This window comes from Coffea arabica, chromosome 8c, assembly GCF_036785885.1.
Source record: "Coffea arabica cultivar ET-39 chromosome 8c, Coffea Arabica ET-39 HiFi, whole genome shotgun sequence".
In the NCBI taxonomy this organism is placed as follows: domain Eukaryota; kingdom Viridiplantae; phylum Streptophyta; class Magnoliopsida; order Gentianales; family Rubiaceae; genus Coffea; species Coffea arabica.
This window is the reverse complement of record NC_092325.1, coordinates 37553670-37572658: the sequence shown is the minus strand read 5'-3', so window position 1 is coordinate 37572658 and position 18989 is coordinate 37553670. Positions and strand designations below refer to the sequence as shown.

At 34.2% G+C, this 18989-nt stretch overlaps 2 protein-coding genes across 2 annotated transcripts; both read left to right on the top strand.

The window, feature by feature from the left end:
* Positions 1–541: 541 nt before the first annotated feature.
* LOC113729043 (uncharacterized) lies at positions 542–2867 on the top strand. The gene is made up of 7 exons (XM_072062876.1): positions 542–860; positions 1014–1276; positions 1363–1566; positions 1862–1963; positions 2055–2390; positions 2520–2756; positions 2847–2867. Exons 1-7 carry the CDS (start codon positions 542–544, stop codon positions 2865–2867), a joined length of 1482 nt encoding a protein of 493 aa, XP_071918977.1.
* An 11752-nt stretch (positions 2868–14619) lies between these two features.
* Positions 14620–16865, top strand: LOC140013893 (tryptophan N-monooxygenase CYP79A68-like). The gene is made up of 2 exons (XM_072064121.1): positions 14620–15615; positions 16061–16865. Exons 1-2 carry the CDS (start codon positions 14620–14622, stop codon positions 16682–16684), a joined length of 1620 nt encoding a protein of 539 aa, XP_071920222.1. The 3' UTR covers positions 16685–16865.
* The last annotated feature ends 2124 nt before the right edge of the window (positions 16866–18989 follow it).

Here is an 18989-nt window from a genome sequence, read left to right as displayed (position 1 = left end):
CAAACTGAACAGGAGCACTTTACACAAATTTTCAGTTTGGGTGGGAGACACAACAATGGTAGAATAGGGGATGGCAATAGGTATGGGAAAAAGGGGTATGAAATAGGAATTCTGAAGTAACTTCTGAGATTTACATAGCACGTGCTGTAAAAATATAAGCTGCAGAGGTTGAAACAACCCTCAATTATAACTACTTAAGTGCCTCAAATCCTTAAATTCAGAGTTTACCTACTCAGTTTTGTAGAAAAATTGGTATTAAAAAAAAAAAGAAAATTTACATATCTCAGATCATAGGCAACTTAGTTGCTGCACTGAATCGTATATTCCCCATTTGTTTCTCTGTTCTGTTGACAGCTCCATAGTCTTCCCCTGGTTTATTCTTGAAGAATGCCATTTGTTACTTGTCATGCCAGTTTATTGTTTAAGTAGTACTTCTTTATAATAGCATTTGTAAGTTAAAGAAACTATAGGTAGAGTGTTTGCTCCTATAAATTTTAAACATTTACATTTGTCCCTTTCTTCACTCAAATATTATGCAGGTATGGCCCGTAGAGGTCGAAAATGTAAGCGCGCTGCAAATGGATTGAGAGATGAACCAATTGAGCAACCTCCCTCATGTCATGAAACAAGGCAGCAGCCTCCACTTGGAACAAGCCATGAAAATGTAATTGAACAAGTGCAAGGAGAAGCTGCTCGGGCACCTCAATCTGCAATTCAGAATTCTACATTGGGAATAATACATGAATCAGGTGACCAAGTTACTCAACAAGCTGATGGAGGTTCCAAGTCGCATGAGCACTGCCAGAACTCTCCAATTCAACAATCTCCACTTGGAACAAGGCATGAAGCAACTGAAGAAAGTCCAAATTAGGACTCTCGAGGTCCACATTCCAGTGACACCACCTTCATGTCATGCAACTCGGACAATGCAGGTATTACTAACTGTTTTGAACCAATTCCAGAAGTGCATTTTGTTATGTTCATAACTTGCACCTTTTTCTTATTTTATACAGGAAAAGAAACTACAAATGATTCAAGTGAAGTACATCAGAAAACCCGAGGCCCTACATTTATGAAAGAAATTTGGGGTCGGCCTAAGGAACTTCCACGGATTGAGATTACACTCGATGACAATGGGATCCCAATAAGTGAGAAAACCTCTTTCTCTGAATTCTTGGGCAGTTTGGTTAGGAATGGTATGTATTGTCCAGTAGATGTTGAAACATGGCTTAAGGTGCCAAGGAAACTTAAAATGGACATGTTAGAAGTGATAAAGGTAATGGTAGCTTTTGTATTATGTATGCTTTGTACAAAAATTACTGTGAAGTTGTGTTGATTTTCTTGTTGCTAACTACGTTTCAGGAAAGGTTTGCTTTGCCTATGGGACTGGAAGCTTGGACCTTAAGATCTATTGGCAAAAAATGGAGAAGCTGGAAGGCAGATTTAAAGGCTAACTATTTTGATCCTGCCGTGCCAAATGCTGAAGCTCGGTTTCAAAAGGACATAAGGGTACGGGAAGAGCAATGGATCAAACTTTGGGCTTATTGGAAAAGTGAAGAAACAAAGGTACAAATCAGCTACAACATTCTTCATAAAGTTGTGTTTATTCAATGCTGTAATCTTGCTTTTGATTTTGAAATTTAGAAACTAAGTGAGAGGAACAAGAAAGCTAGAGGGGAGAAGAAGATGAACCACACAACCGGAAAAAAATCATTTGCTCATCTTCGGAACCACTTGGTGATACCTCATCAACTTTTTAGTTGCTAATCTTGTTGCTCGTACATGTTTCATTATGTTAGCTTGTTTTTTAATTATATGCTAAATGCTAAAACTATAATTAAAACGATTCAATTTCTTATAGTCCAAACAGTTGGGAAGACCTCCTACTAGAGTAGAAATGTTCAATAAGTTTTATACCCATGCCAATGGAACTCCATCAAGTACCATAGTTGCTGAGAATTTGGTAAGGATCCCAGAACACAAGCCTATCAATTCTACCATGGATGTTTTCAAACAGTCTTTTGCAATAACAAGTGTTTTCCTTTATTATGTAGGAAAAAATGACTGAGCTGAAAAATCAGCTTCCATCGGATTCGCAAGATCCAGTTGGTCGTGATGATATATTTGCCCAGGTGGTTGGGCAAGACAAACATGGTCATGTTCGCTTGTTTAGTGACGGTGTGAATCCAACGGACTTATGGGAAGACATTCCTAGTCGTAACACATGCTACCGTATAAGTGTTCAACAACAGTCAACATTGGTCCGTTTGGAGGAAAGGCTTCAGCGACAAGATGATGAAATAGCCAGCTTGAAGAAAATAGTTTTAGTTCAACATGGAAGGGGCTCTCCAATTGACAGCCCGAGACATCCTTCATCATCATCTAACAATGTGTCAAGCCATGCTCCATCGTGAGCCACGTGACCTATTCGAGTAAGTATTTACAACTTCTATACTTTTGCATTTGTAATCTGGAATTTGGCATGAGTTTGATTCTTGTACTTGTTGGATGTTTGCTAGGTAGGGAATATGGTTTCACTAAAAAGTTTGTTTGACCCAACAAAAATCGTGGCAAAGGGATATTTACGGAGTCTGAATCCATTGGATGAGGTCGGGGGACAAGCTCTTGGGCCAAACTGGTGTGAAATACAGATACAAGTTGCAATGACTCCACGTGAGCAATTGATTAGACCATATGGTTTACAACAAACGATTCAAGATGCACTTGGTGCACCAGTTGCTTGGCCTTGTCATTTGGTGAGATATGCACTTAAATACATTGCGGATTTTCTGGAATTTTAGTTCTAGTTATGATGATCTAATGATCCCCTTGGTCTTTGTACACAGGTGGAACCAGCTGAAGAATGATGGGGACTTTGTGGTTATGCCTGAGGACTCTCAACAAAATGGAAAGTTTGGAAGCTACTTCTACTTCTTTCAACTTATTAGAGATAAGAGTCTTTTATTTTGTGCTTCCGATAGAGCTTTCAAGTTATTGTAAATGAGAATCTTTCGGTACTGGTTTGATATTTTAGTACTTGCTTTTAGCACTTGTTTGCGATTTTAGTATTTGCTATGTTTGTACTTGTTATCGACTTTTAATTCAATGAATTATATTTCAGTATTGACTTCTTCTTTTACATTGCCATATGCATTCTGCTCTTTGGGATAAATTTACAAGTTCCTTGGGATTCTGGTTGATGGAATATACAGCAGGGAGGACTAATTGCAGGTTGCTTCCATATTAAAAAAAAAACAGAGAAAATTCTCCTGGCAATTAAAAGTGTCAGCATAGCTTAACTTTCGAAAAACACTAATAACAAATGGGCATGTCGTCCAACACATTGTAGATTCACATGGCTATGTGTCCTTAAAGCCATATATTAAGACAACTGAAGATGCCTTCATAAATTTGATATCCTATTGATTCCATACTGATGTCCTAATCTATACAGACACTTTCGATTATCACAAAAAAAGGATTTTGTTGGCAGAGGTAAAGATATAGCAGCATGGTTTGCCTGACACATTTGAATGCTGCTAAAGATTTGAGGCTATCTCCACATTGGAAGGGACAACACTCGTCCTGGGTGTCAGGATAGATAAAGTGTCAGGTTAGATATTGCATACTGACACCTTTAAATGCCGCTAAAGGCCTTTTTTGTTGTAGTGCTAAGAGATATACCTATATTTGGTATAAAAACATCAAAGTCCAGTTCGGTTGTTTTCATTGTCAAAGAGTCAAAAAACAGAAGTGCAACTCTATTGTTGAAAGGTGAAATACAGCTCTGACCAGCCATGGGCATTTTGGTCATATCTTGGTCCACAGAGCTCCAAACTGGATGATTCTTGAGGTATTGGAAAGCTAATTCAGAGGGCTACAACTTTCATGTGTTTGAACAAGAGTTAGTTTGGCCTCCATCATTGAGAAAATAGCAGTTGGAGTGTTGTTGAAGTGAAAACGCGACCCTCCAATACGCGAGTAGAAGTCGCGTATTCCTGAGGTCGCGTATTCTCTTATGTTTTCTACAACTTGTTCATCAACTTATTCTGCTTTTACACAACTTTTCTAACTCAATTTTATCTATCAATTTCAGCTGTATCTTATCAAGAAAAGGGTAGAAAATTGGAAAGACAACTCATGAGAGTTTCAAGAGTCAAAATGACAACTAGAAACAACTCATTTGACAACTAATGTGAAATGCCTATCTCATCACTTGAATAAAATTATATAAAATATGAATTTATATATTGGGCTCGATTGGACTCAATTTGATTGATCTCGATCTTAAGTAGAAGTAAGACAAAACAAAATCGAGAGCTTGACCTCAAGTTTTTTTTAACTTGAGTCGAGCTCGAGTAGTGTATTACTTGAACTCGACTTGACTAGATTATACTTCTAGTCAATAACTCAGATTAGGGTTATGGATAAATCTCAATCACAAATATTTTAGGTTAAATACAAAATGCAACCTTGAGCTATCTTTGGTTTGTAATTTACACCTTAAACCATGAATTTTAGCAATGTAATACCTTTATCTCTTAATTTTCAATTAGACATTAGTCAAAAAATTCTGTTGACAATTGTGTCCAAAATCCCTAAAGTAACTAGTTCTCTTGTTCTTCTCTCCATCCTGTTTCCCAATTGCCCTAAAGCAGCCAAAAAATTTTCTCCCTCACATACTTGCTAAAACACAAATGAGTGATGGCCCTTTTATCCTCTCTCCCAATGATTTTCGATCCCCAAGCAGCCCTCCAATTTCTACTCCTCCTCATTCTGGCTAAACCCTCAAATCAGTACAATCTTCTCAAACGTCCAACGAAATTTCTAATTTGTACTAGTTAGCGTAATTAACCAGACCGGGATGCAGGTATATGTAACTTTAAAGATTCCAGAATCTATCTCCCATTACCCAACTGCCATTCTTCTTCAATAATTGGATTGTTACCACATAGTTTCTAGTATTTCCATTCCAGCTCGTCATTTCACATCTTTTGAAGACTCCAATGGAGAAATTTAATTGGAAGTTCATATTAATGATCCTCGTAACGACCAATAAAAAAAACCTGAAAGTGACTTCCACAAACATCACGAGATTGAAAAAAGCTGAGCCTCAAAGATAATTGGGAGTCTTTAATTTGGCACCTCAGAAACCCAAGATGTTAACTGAAAACATCAAGTACCTGATGAAAAACATGTTTCGACTGCTTGAGACCGACAGGTGTACAATTTTGTGGTTCAAATTAATTGGCCATGTAAATTGAACGAGGGATTTTGATTATGTGGTCTTCTTTGCAAGAAATTCAATCAAGAGCAGTGTTGCGGACTTTGTTGCAAATTTCGAGGTACGATAAAATTAATTGTCCGTCCTACACAACATGGTAATCCCATTGATGTTGTTTGTGCAAAAATCTAAAGGTCAGGTTTTCATCATTTGATTGCTCTTTTGAAACTGCGTTGTGGGAACGTCTGTGCACTTATCGTGTCTTGGTCGGATTGGGGCGCCGGATTCGAATCACAGAAAATTAGTCGGACCCCGTAAGAATTGATCGGGACACCCCTGTATCGACAAAAAAAAAAAAAAAAGATTGCTCTTTTGAAAATGTTTTGCATGGATATGAGCCACTCAAGGAGTGGGGGTTTTTTTTTTTTTTTTTTTTTTTGGGTATGTTGTTAATTTTGTCCGTAAGGCCTAGTGACATGACGTGGCTTGTTGTTAACATATGTTTCACGGTAAAAACTTATCACGTCACTACTAAGAATTAAATATTCAGACACCAGGCTCCTAACTCTCCTAAAATTGGAATAAATTCTCAGAAATTCGTATCTTTGGGAACATCTCATTTCTTTTTTAGAAACAAAAGAGAAAGTGAAAAGATTAAAAGATTAAAAAAAAAAAAGAATGAAACCCGAATCCCGGCCCTAAACATTGTGCCGGAACTTTTTTGGTCTCTACTCTGACCTCCTCCACATTTTATACAACTCTAACAAGCGAGCAGCTCTCCATCAAGAAGTTCTTAATTAAACACTCCGCCTTCCTCTTTTTTGCTTCTTTCTCCCTGATGCTAAACATCCCAGTTGTTGGGTTCCCTCTTCCCCTTCTACTTCCAAAAAGAGAGAGACAAGGGGAGCCAAATCAAGTTGAAATTGAGGGAAAAAAAAAAAAGGAAACTAGGAAAGCTAATTATCCGAGCAAAAAATTCCCAGACAAGTATTTGCCTACTACTATACCTTAAAATCCATATCCCTTTTCTCTTACAACCCTAATACTTAAAAAAAAAAAAAAAGATTTTTTTGATGAACCCACAAGTCAAATTCTGCTTTCAAAACAACATAATCATGAACGAATATCATCACATGGGTAGGCCAAAACAACCAGAAGGATGTGGTTCAGAAGCTTCTTCGGATAATTTGAAAAAAGACTATTAACCTGGGGATTTGATCGATGGATTCCGTTTTCTACCTAAATACACCGTTGGATTTGTTGATTGTAGAAAAAAGCGACAGAGCTCTTTAGCTCTTTTAACGTTTAGCAAAACAAAACAGATTTTGGACAGACCTCTGGTTTCTTTAACTCTTCGGGTTTAGTGATGAGGTGGGAGATTTTGGACAGACCGCTTAATCACTGTAGGCTATGGTCTCAAAGTCGACTTGGACGGTGGTTCGATTCTTAAGGGTTAGGGATCAAAGGATTTGACAGATCGGATCGATAGTGAAAATAATATGATGTGATTGATGTGTAAATTATAAAATAATTAAATAATGTGAAAATATGCAACAAAAAAGACAAATGAAAACTAAAAAAAAAAAAGAATATACTTTTTTTTTTCCCCTCAAATTTTTCTGATCAAGATTTTGGTATCACGTTTGACTGAGTCAGTGGCTTTCCCGATTCGAAATGTGATAAAGGTTATGTGAGAAATTAGAAATAGACTACTTCCAAATTACGGATAATCATCCCCTACTATTACTCTTGACCGACAATTTCTTGCAAAAACTCGTTGTTCAATGTACATGGCCAATTAATTTGAACCACAAAATTGTACACCTGTCGTTCTCAAGTAGTCGAAACATGTTTTTCAATTAATTGGGTTTCTAATCTCCACATATAGGCTCCCAAAGTTCGGCCCTTTTCAATCTCGGGATATTTGTGGTAGTCACTTTCAGGTTTTTTGTGTGATTGGTACGAGGGTTTGAGGTGCCCAATGTCTGGAACAGAACAGGTTTGACGTCAATGACTTTCTCATGATTTAGTTACCGCCCTCGCAAATCAATGTTTTTAAATTCGGACCGGTCAGTGAACCGGAGAGGTGGCCTGTTCGAATCAATTTTTTTTAAGTACTAAGCAGGTTTCATTCTGCACTTGAACTTTACCAACATAACTTAATTTAAGTTATGATAATAATAAATTTTCTAAAAGTTATACACAAAACATAGAATGATAAATATAATTAAAATATCATAATTCACCACAAGTTTTCATAAATTCATTATAAACATAAATAGATACAATCCAAATGTGCACCAATTATCACAAATAAAAACACAAAAAATAAATAAATTAAATATTAAAATTCTTTTACAACCCTTAAAAAAATCCATAAAAGAGTTCAAGTTAAGACAAACTATTTGAATAGCAAACTTTTATCAGTGGCATGATAAGCAACCACACCACCTTCACAATTTCATCAACTTAAGCTGAAAAAGTTAAAATTTTATTATAAAAATATAAATCTAATTGCTCAAACTAAAAAAAACTAAAAATTTTTGAAAAACAAATATACAGTTAAACACATAAAAAATTAATTGCTACTAAACATTACTAATTAACATGTTATATTAAATTCAATGATCCTATACCATTAATTATTTTAAATTCAATTATCAATAGCTTCGATTATGTGCCAACTACCATATTTTTGACCAACCCAATGTTATTATTTGTAATTCCTACCCAATTCCTACACGGATGTGCACTACTTTGGCAAAAATTTCATCCTTAATTAATCGAATAAAAATAAACAAAAATGGGGGAAACATATGAAAATTGAGGGGAAAAAGAAGAAAATGCAAAAAATCAACTAAAGATAATAATATAGAAAAAAAACCTTGAAAAGAAAAAAATTAAACTTACTAAAATGTTGGAAAACAAGAAAAGTTGAAATTTTCAACTTTTTTACAATCTGCTAAAGATAATAACCTGATAATAATGGTGAAGACTTGAGAAAATCTTGTTGTGGATATTTGGGTTAAAAATGGTTAAGAAGAAAAAATTGAAAAAAAAAATAAGAGAAGAACTTGATGTTTTAATATATTTTTTAGTCAAGTAGAATTCTCAACAAACTTAAGTACAGTCTAGCAGTAAGATTGTCATATTTAAACTTGGAGACCTAGGTTCGAATCTTAGCTACACCATTCTTGAAATTTTGTTGAAAAATTTAAAAAACCGCCGGTTCACGGTTCTTAACGGTTCGCACGGTTCGTCCGGGTTTCAACGGTTCTCCATGAACTTCCGGCTTTAGCATTAGACCGGACCGGTGACATGGCCGGTTCGCGGTCCAACCGGTTGAACCGGCCGGTCCGATCCGGTTCTGAAAACATTGCGCAAATGTTAAAAGCAGAGCGTGTTAGGGCAGGAGAATATTTGAAACAATTTTTGAAAAAGGGTATAACATTTATTTAAAATATGATGTATGTAAAAAAAAAATAGAGGACCTATTTGGTAAATAAGTTTTTGATTAAGTTTGTTTGTTACAAGTTTTTTCATAACTTTAGTTACCGTAACCTTATAAAACTTCTAAAAAATTTTAAATTATACACTTCAAAATATCCAAAACTTTTACACATTTCAAAAATTTTTCCTATAACTTCTACAGTAAAATTTTAGTCAAACACCCAAAAAACTCGACCCCGTTTGACAAGTGAGTTTTTTGAGTGTTTTTGTCTAAAACTTACGGTAGAAGCTGTAGAAAAAATTTTTGAAGTGTGTAAATTTTTGGATTTTTTGAAGTGCATAGTTTAAAATTTTTAAAAATTCTTTTGAGATTATTGTAATTAAAATTGTTAGAAAATTTTGTAGCAAACAAATTTGGTCAAAAACTTGCTTGCCAAACAAGGCCCTCATTTGCCGAACCGGCCAGACATTGAAAAGATAAAAGTGTTATTAAAAACGCGTTTACAATGCAATAATATAAATTTTTGCAAATAAGAAGTTACTCAAACACACTCGCTTGTAAGTTCCAATGTTCGAACTTGACATTCTTGCTCAGAAGTCCAAAGAACTAAGATGGATGAATGATTATGGTAACAATTGCTGAACAGGAATTTCTTTGCCCAAGACGGATTTGGAGGCAGTACTAAACCATATTTGATGGTTTCAACACTCTAAATTAGTACCTATAAACTTCAAAAAGAGTGAATGTACTTGCATGAATATCGTGATTACTTCTTCATATGATCATAATGGTGATGGCGCGCGAGAAATGGTGATGAAATCCAAGCCATGGGTAGTCATCCTGTAGTGTTACTCTTGACTGAGTAAACAAGACTCCGACGAAACATTGACAAAACCACCGTTGTTCAATGTACATGGGCAATTCTTGTGAACCACACAATTTGTCGTTCGAAAGTGGTAACAGTCGAAACATGTTTTTCTTCATTTTTTTTTTTGTTTAAAATTTCACTTCTACAAGGATTAGGAGAATTTGGACTCATCCCCCTTCGATCGAGCCAACTTTGCACTTGTCTTAATGGGGGGCGGACCATTCATCGCTTGTCTATTCATGTGGTTATGTTCCACAGTTTTCTCGTATCAACGTGGGGTTCAAAACGATTGCCACCGGGAGAAATGACTTTATTTTGATTTCTTGTTGAATAAACGACTCCAATAATTCTTCAACTTTTATGAATATCTTCTTTGGTCATTCAACTTTAAAAGTATCTATTAGATCCCTCAACCGATACATTTTAATTCTAAATTGTCCCTCCAAAGGTGTCAAAATGGATGAAACAGAGGGCTTTGAACGGGTCGTAATTGAACAATGGGAATAAATGAGTTGTAATTGAATCAACCCATTTAATAAATGAGTATGTGTATACCTAATTAATTATTTATGAGTCGCTTAAAATTCTATTTTTTCTTTTATATTTTCATGTTGTCTTAAAAAAATAGTATTTTATTGTTATTAGATTAATAAGAAATTCAAATTTATTTGTCTAACACTTTTAAAAGTTGAGTTTACATGTATAATTATATTTTAAATGGGTGAGTCAAATCAATTCACTACCCATCAATTAACTGGGTTTAATGGGTACCTATTTAGACCTATTCAAAATTAATAGATAGGCTTGAACGGTGGGTTGGTTTGAACTGGTCAATATAATTGGGTTGTAGTTAAACCTTTACTCCAAACCAAATGTAAATATGATATTTTTTATTTTGCCTCTTGATATTTGTTTTAAAAAGCAAGACATAACAGCCTTTTTAATAGTTTTGATTAAGTTATTAATTGTTGACTAATTTGACTAACAAAAAATTATAATACAATTTTTATAACGATTTACATAAACAAAAAAAAAGAATTTATTTTTCAACCAACAATCTCAATACAAACATTTTGTATCATCATCATCGTTGTTATTCGATTGAAAGCCTCATAAAACTAAAATAATACATACAAAATAAACATTAATCTAATAGGAATACGAAAAGATTTTAAGGAAAATAAACAAAGCCGATTTTTTTTTTGTTTTTATCAATTTAATATTTTTGTGTAATCAATATGTAACTAGACCACTAAAGAGGGCAAAATTGATTATTTCATACATTTAGGAAAGAGCAAACTAACATTAAGCCAAATCTTAGTGAGAAAAAATGAAAATTATCTTATTTGGATTTCACCTTAGAGACCTATCAAATTCAAATTAGAAGTTTAAAATACTAATAGACATTTTTATTTTTATTTTATTTTTTCAACTTTTGCATTTTTTTTTCTAAAAAGGCCATTTCGTTGATATATCAAAATCCCACCAATTGTTTTAAACTAGACACATCCCATATGCAAAAAAGACAAATTAATAGACACTTTTAAATTAATCAAAATGTCTTGTTTTAAAAAAAGGGTACCTTAACATAAGTTATCTTTTTTTTTTTGGGTTACATTAACATATTGTCTTTGTTATTCTTATTTATTTATTTATTTTTTCTAGCATGGGAGGGGTGTGTACTATAATAGCTTCGACTTTGCACATGTTCTGAAGCATGAATGAATAGCATCTGGATTCTGGACTAAGAGCATCCACAATGCTATTACACTTTGTGGAGTGTAATCCACATGCCACGTCAGCATTCCACTTTCTCCTCTTTTATTAGAGCATCCACAATGCTATTACACTCTGTGGAGTGTAATCCACATGCCACGTCAGCATTCCACTTTCTCCTCTTTTATTACACTTTCACTCACAATGGATTACACTCCACAAGGTGTAATAGCATGGGTCCACAATTAATCAAATATTTATTTTAATAATGCATAACTCATATCCCATAAATAAATAAAGTAATTTTTAAAACTAATTTTGTTATTTTTAAAAAATAAAGTACTAACTTTCGTTAAATTTTGTACATTTTGAATTTTTTTTATTTTCTAAAAATGATATTATTAATTTTTAAGTTTGAATAATATATCTTTTTCTATGTTTCAAAAATAATATATTGTTATTTTTTTAAAAATAATTATGTAGGAAATTAAACAAATATTTGATACTTCAAATGCGAAGATATCATAATAATCCATACTTAATTAATAATTCGGAATGTAATTAGTTGAACTCCATAACATAATATTACATAAGTTAAATCAAATAAAATACAAATAATAGTGCCCTTTGAAATGTTAAATATGCCCCTCGCTGAAATTTTACTGTTGCCATAGGAAGAAAATTCAATGGATTACACGCATCATACATGTGATGCGTGTAATCCCCATGACACGGCTCCAATGGGGAGCCGTGTCATGGAGGGGTGTAATGGGGAGGTGCCCTTACACTTTCACTCACAATGGATTACACTCCACAAGGTGTAATAGCATGGGTCCACAATTAATCAAATATTTATTTTAATAATGCATAACTCATATCCCATAAATAAATAAAATAATTTTTAAAACTAATTTTGTTATTTTTAAAAAATAAAGTACTAACTTTTGTTAAATTTTGTACATTTTGAATTTTTTTATTTTCTAAAAATGATATTATTAATTTTTAAGTTTGAATAATATATCTTTTTCTATGTTTCAAAAATAATATATTGTTATTTTTTTAAAAATAATTATGTAGGAAATTAAACAAATATTTGATACTTCAAATGCGAAGATATCATAATAATCCATACTTAATTAATAATTCGGAATGTAATTAGTTGAACTCCATAACATAATATTACATAAGTTAAATCAAATAAAATACAAATAGGGCCCACATTCAATGGATTACACGCATCATACATGTGATGTGTGTAATCTCCATGACACGGTTCCAATGGGGAGCCGTGTCATGGAGCGGTGTAATGGCTCCCCATTACGCCCCCGTTGGAGCTGCCCTAAGGATTAATAACAGTAGACATCGTCTGCAGGCAATAATGTGCACAACTAAAAGTTATTGGCCTTTCTTTCTTATTTTGTGGACAGTTGACCGGGAGAGAGAACTTCATTTCGCCCGGCCAGCAGGGGGGCGGCGTGCTTATCTTGTGTGACAACCCTGCAGAGAAAGCGGCGCTTTCGTGTAACATGCTATGGTCTCGACGCCTTACGAGATAGTGATGAGTTTCACGCGCTCTAAACCCGGCCCGCGTTAGAGGGGAATATTGGGACAGGCTTAATAATGCATCACATCTAAAACGTGCCAGAAGTCGTCCTAAGTTTGCAAGCAACTAAAAGAATAGATGCTAGGGGTCAAATTGATATGACATTGAACCGTACCTAAACATGGCACTGCATGAATTGTTTTGAACATAGTTATTAAACCCAACCCGGGAAGGAATCCGGCGAAGGGGGTAGGTCAACGGGTTACTGGTTCGACCGGTGGGTGAGTGGTTGAACCGGTGGGTCACTAAATATATTTAAATATTATATTTCATAATTTTTTATATAAGATATATGATATAAATTGTAATAAATAATGCCATAGTAAAAGCTCATTTAATTTAATTTGCTATAAAATAATTAATTCATATAAGAATTAAATAAATATAAAGTTATTTAGTAATACACCAAACTTCAAGTGTAAAATTTTATCTATATTTAATGTAATAATGTAGCTTATTTATGAATTTTAAGTGTAAAAAATTATTAAATTAATATTTATCTTTGAAATGAATTATGTAATGTGTTATTTTTGAAATTCATTTTATAAATTATAGAGTTTGGAGGGTACTAATTTTTATTAAAAGATTTCAAATAAATTTATTTTAGAGAAAAGAAAGATAGAATTGAAAAAACATATATATATATTATAATAAAGACCTTTTATTAACAAATTTCGGAGTAGCCTAGTGGTAAGCATGCATTATTGATTGGTGGAGGTCCAAGGTTCGAGCTTTTACAAAGGCAATAAAATTTTTTCACCAAAAACGGGCCGGGAACGGTCCGTGGACAAACCCGGCCGGGTTTCCGGGTTAGCCCGGTCCGATCGCCGGGCCGTTGACTAGTCAACGGTTCCGTAGCCCAAACGATCTAATTTAAGACTCGGCCCGGCCCAATGACCGGTTCGACCGCCGGGCCGGGCCGGGTTTAATAACTATGGTTTTGAATAACCCAATAAACTAAAAGATAGAAAAGCGAATTAAAATTTGTTTTGATCATACAAATAGTCCATTAGTTAGAAACTTAAAAATTAGTATCTTTTTTTTTTTTGTTCAATAAATTACGTATTCTAGTAATGATATCTTAACTTTTTATGCTATAAATCTCTGAAAGTACTACTGTTGGACTTGGGTTTTATCCCACCAACAGTTTATTTTATTAAATTTGGGTTTTATCCCACCACAAAATTGGCTGCTATTAAATATCTTGAGTAATTCTATACGAAATCTATTTCGTTTGAAGGTTAATTGATTATCTGTTAAAATGAATGAGAATATCAGATGATGAAATTAATCTATAAAAAGTATGTATTCTTATTTTGGTTTGGAAAAGATACTTATGGGCTGTATTGTTGCTCCAGACTCAGACTAAATATACAACAGATGCTTTCCAAATTTCCCTAGCAAAGTAAATGGTGGACAGGTTGATTAAAATTTGTATTTATCATTTATGTACCATCCAATGGATAAAACGTGAACTCATTTATGTACGTTTGTTGGGTTGAAAGAGATGCTGCATGGGCAAACACGTACTGTTCCTAACATCTAAGTTCCTTGTGACACTTGTTCAACGGGGACAGTGCTGCAATGTCATAAACATTTGGCGGCCAGCAACAAGGTTCTCCTATAAAAAGCTCGCATGATCGAACTCTTTACAAACCATCAACAACAATTGCATTTGCCTACACTCCTCCGTAGCCTGTGTAATAAGAATAAACGAACCTACGCAGCCTGATAACCTTTTCATACGGTCTCAAGTCATGAATTACACTTCCGGTCTTCGTGTTGATTCAGGCTTGGGATTTATCTCAATCTCATGGATCCCATTTTTCTCAGGATTCATGGCTTTGGTGTCGTTGGTGATCTTTATGATGGACAAATGGTTAACTATTTGTCTAAAGAACAACAAACCTCGATTACCTCTCCCTCCTGGCCCAAAATGCTTGCCTTTCTTTGGCTGCATTTTCCAAATGCTGAGAAACAGACCAACAAATCGATGGATATGCAAAGTCATGGATGATTTGAATACCGAAATCGCATGTATCCGCATTTTCGGTGTTCATATCATTCCTGTCACTTCTCCTGAACTCGCTCGCGAATTCCTCAAGAAACAAGACTCGATTTTCTCCAGCAGACCTGTTTTCATGTCTGCAGAACTTTGTAGTGAAGGATTCTTGACGACAATCCTTTCGCCTTTGGGCGATCAATACAAGAAAATGAAGAGGATGGTCGTTTCCTGTGTGCTCTCACCTGCTAAACACCAATGGCTTCATAGCAAGCGAGCAGAGGAAGCAGATCATTTGGTTAATTATGTTTACAACCAGTGCAAGGGCAATGCCACCGGTGGGCTAGTGGACATAAGATTGGTTACGCAACACTACTGCGGAAATGTGACTAGAAAAATGATTTTCAACAAGCGATTCTTCGGGAAAGGAATGGAAGATGGAGGACCAGGTGCTGAGGAAGTTGAACATATCAATGCACTATTCAAAATGCTTGCTCATTTGTATGCATTCAGCGTATCTGATTACATGCCCTGGATGAAGATTTTTGATTTTGATGGCTACGGAAAGATGCTTACTGAGGCCATTGCATGCGTACGAAAGCACCAAGATCCTGAAATTGAAAAAAGGATTAAAATGTGGGAGAGTGGCGTGAAAAAGGAGGAAGAAGACCTTCTTGATGTCCTAATCAGGCTCAAAGATAGCAACGGCAGACCCCTCTTAACAACTGAGGAGATTAGAGCACAAATTACTGTAAGGAATCCTCTATCCTGCTGCATGGTTACATAAAAAATTTCTTAAACAAATGGAGTAAATCAAACTTTAGCACCTTATCAGCTAGTGCCTTTTCACATAAGTACAAAATCAATCGTAGGGACCATACTCCAAAACTTAAAATCTTGCATGCAGACTCAAAGCTGTGGAAACATTCAGGTAAATCATGTCCACATCAAATGACGTACAAAAGGTGCCTTAAGACGACATCATCAGCCACGCTCTGACAATATTAAAAAATAATTTGCCCAAATTTGTTGATTAGAAGAACTCAGAAAAGGATGGAATCTCAATGAGCCTTAATCACCACCAAAATGAAACTTGAAATATGGTGTTGTTGTACGGTCAGTTGGTTACTGAATTTGGTTAAAAAGGATTAGTATCAGTTTTCACTTTTAACTTTACTATGATGCATGCTCGACAGGAACTAATGTTTGCGATAGTCGATAATCCATCAAATGCTGTGGAATGGGCATTAGCAGAGATGCTAAATCAACCTGAAATGCTTCAAAAAGCCACAGAAGAGCTAGACGCCGTGGTTGGAAAGGATAGGCTTGTTCAAGAATCTGACCTTCCGAGGCTGAAATATGTGAAGGCCTGCGTAAGAGAGTCCTTGCGGCTCCATCCATTAGCACCCTTTAATGTTCCTCATGTATCCACTCAGGACACCGTCGTTGGTGGCTACTTCATCCCGAAGGGTAGCCATGTTATCCTCAGCCGTCCAGGACTTAGCCGTAATCCTCGAATCTGGGAGGATCCGCTTAAGTACAAGCCTGAGCGACACATGAAGGACATGGATGATGCTAGAATGGATCTGAACGATCCAGAATTAAATATGTTTTCCTTCAGCACCGGAAGGCGTGGATGTCCAGGAGTCCTTTTGGGTTCCACGCTCACTGTGATGTTGCTGGCCAGACTTCTTCAATGCTTTAGCTGGAAGATTCCATCTGGTCATTCGCAAATCGATTTAGCAGAGTGCGAGGATTCTGGCTTCCTTGCCAAACCTCTCGTTGCTGTTGCTGAACCACGATTCCCACAATTCAACTAGGATGATACCTTTTCATGATTTACCTTCTTATGTATCATCTTCTCGTGTCTACTCTCCCTATCCTGTTATTAGTGTCATCTTTTCACTTTTGTGATGTTGCAAAATAAGCGTCACATCTAAAATCATTAAATGCTTTCCTTTTTTCCTATTTAAAGATGCAACTTTTACGGTTCCTAATGAACTTCTACTAAGTGTAGCCAATTCTGCACAAATTCTTGCTTGACTTGTGATAAGATATGAAATCCAAATATTCGTAATCGAGGTTTCGGAATTAAGTTTTTGTCGAATAGTTTAGCTCGGAACTACTACAAGTTGTTATGTATTTCTAAAATAGTCTGGTTGGCATATCGATTCCTTCAGGCCATTTTGCTCTGAAAATAAGATTTTACCATTGTTACAAGGAAATAATGGATGTTGCTACGGTATGTTCAGAGTCAGAGAAGAGGTGTGGAAAGTTGCTGCGGTATAATTGTGGCCACAAATGGTAGGAAAAGTGTGTTGGATAGACACGTATAAATGTCTTTTGTGACCTAGAACCTGAAGACTTGTTGGACATTGAAATTAAGTGGAAAAGAGATAGGAAAAGTTGATGGGATTCCAAAGTGTAAAGGTGAAACGTGAAGTGCCTAAAATAAACAACTGTCAAAGTGAGAGGGTCGTAAGTGAAAGTAAGGGCAGCAAAAAAGGTTATATGCAAAAAATATATATATATTTCATAGTATATTTAAAGTGCCTAAAACATATAACATTTATAAATGATACGTACAATTATGTATCATACATTTACATTACGAGTAATTACTAACTATAATACTAAGCTTCAATTATTAATAAAAATATCTTAGCATTATTTCAAATAAACTTCCTAATACTGTTTCATATAAGTTTCTTTGAGTAAAATAGTAAATTTATGCCACAAACTAGTAAGTTTTGAAGATTAACCAAATTTACTATTCTATCAACAATATTTACTATTAATCTATAAAAACTTACCATTACTTGAACTAAACTTACTCTTCAAAAACTAAGTTTCAGATATAGATTAGTAATTTACTTCAAAAAAAAATGTAAGTTCCATATTTATTCAAATTCATAGTATAAATTTGAATTATTTTTGAATTTGTGAAAGGTTAGAAAGTTTGGATGACAGAAACAACAAATCTTTCGAGTTATATATAGAATTACACTTATTTATACATCACAATTTCCATATATTGACACCTATGAATATAATACAATGGTACACAATTTTCATATATTAATGCCTATGAATTTAATAAAATGGTAAAATCTTAATAAATTTATTTTTTTGGGTCACAAGTATAAAAATTAAAGTTTTATTAACATAGCATAATCTTTGAAAATTATAGTAAAATTACCCATATGTTAAGTTCTGTGACTTTCAAACTTACTTTGTATCATTTACATTATGGATTTGTATCCATATGTTTTCTATCAAACTCTTTTTTTATTGGCAAATGGTAGGTAAATTATTATAAAATGTCATTTTATAATAATCATAATTTTTTATTGATGAATTTTATGTAAACTGTTCAAATTATGAATTCACAAATGACTAAATCTGACTATTTTATGGCATATATTAGTCTAAATGACTAAAAAATTACTGTAATTATATGCACGTTGATTGTTGAATTGAAATTTCCTTTATTACTAGTATAAGTTCTTCTAATCAAAGCAAAATAAAGTCAAATATATTTTCCTTTTGTATGCAGTAGTTATGCTTAATAGAAAATTATTAAACCTTTTTTACAATACATAATTTCTCCTAAAATTAGTAATATTTTCCATAACCTCTAACCTTGTCAATAATACTAACCACCGACATGTAGATAATCTTAAAAGCAAAAGCCATCAATATGACAAAAAAGGAATGTTTTCATGCTGAACGAAAAAAATTGCGATTCTATATAGAATCGAAGAAATTCATCATGAATGAGAATGAATTGCAAAGTTATCACATTTCTAATTTCATATGCATCCAGAATTTCACGCAACATTAGTTTAGAACAACTTTCCTTTTTTCACACTAAGGAACCAATCCCAATCTCTACATCTCTTTTATTTTTTCTTTAAACATTAAATGGGGTCAAAGTTGTTAGCAGTAAAATACTAAATAAATTTAATTCCATTTCAAACTCTAGTTAATTGTATACTAATATTTTACACCACAATCAATTGAGCACCAATTTCCTTTTTTTTAAGTAGCTATTATTTATTTTATTACTTAGGTTAAATATTTACATATAAACTAATAGCAATAAAATGCCAATCCTCGGATCAA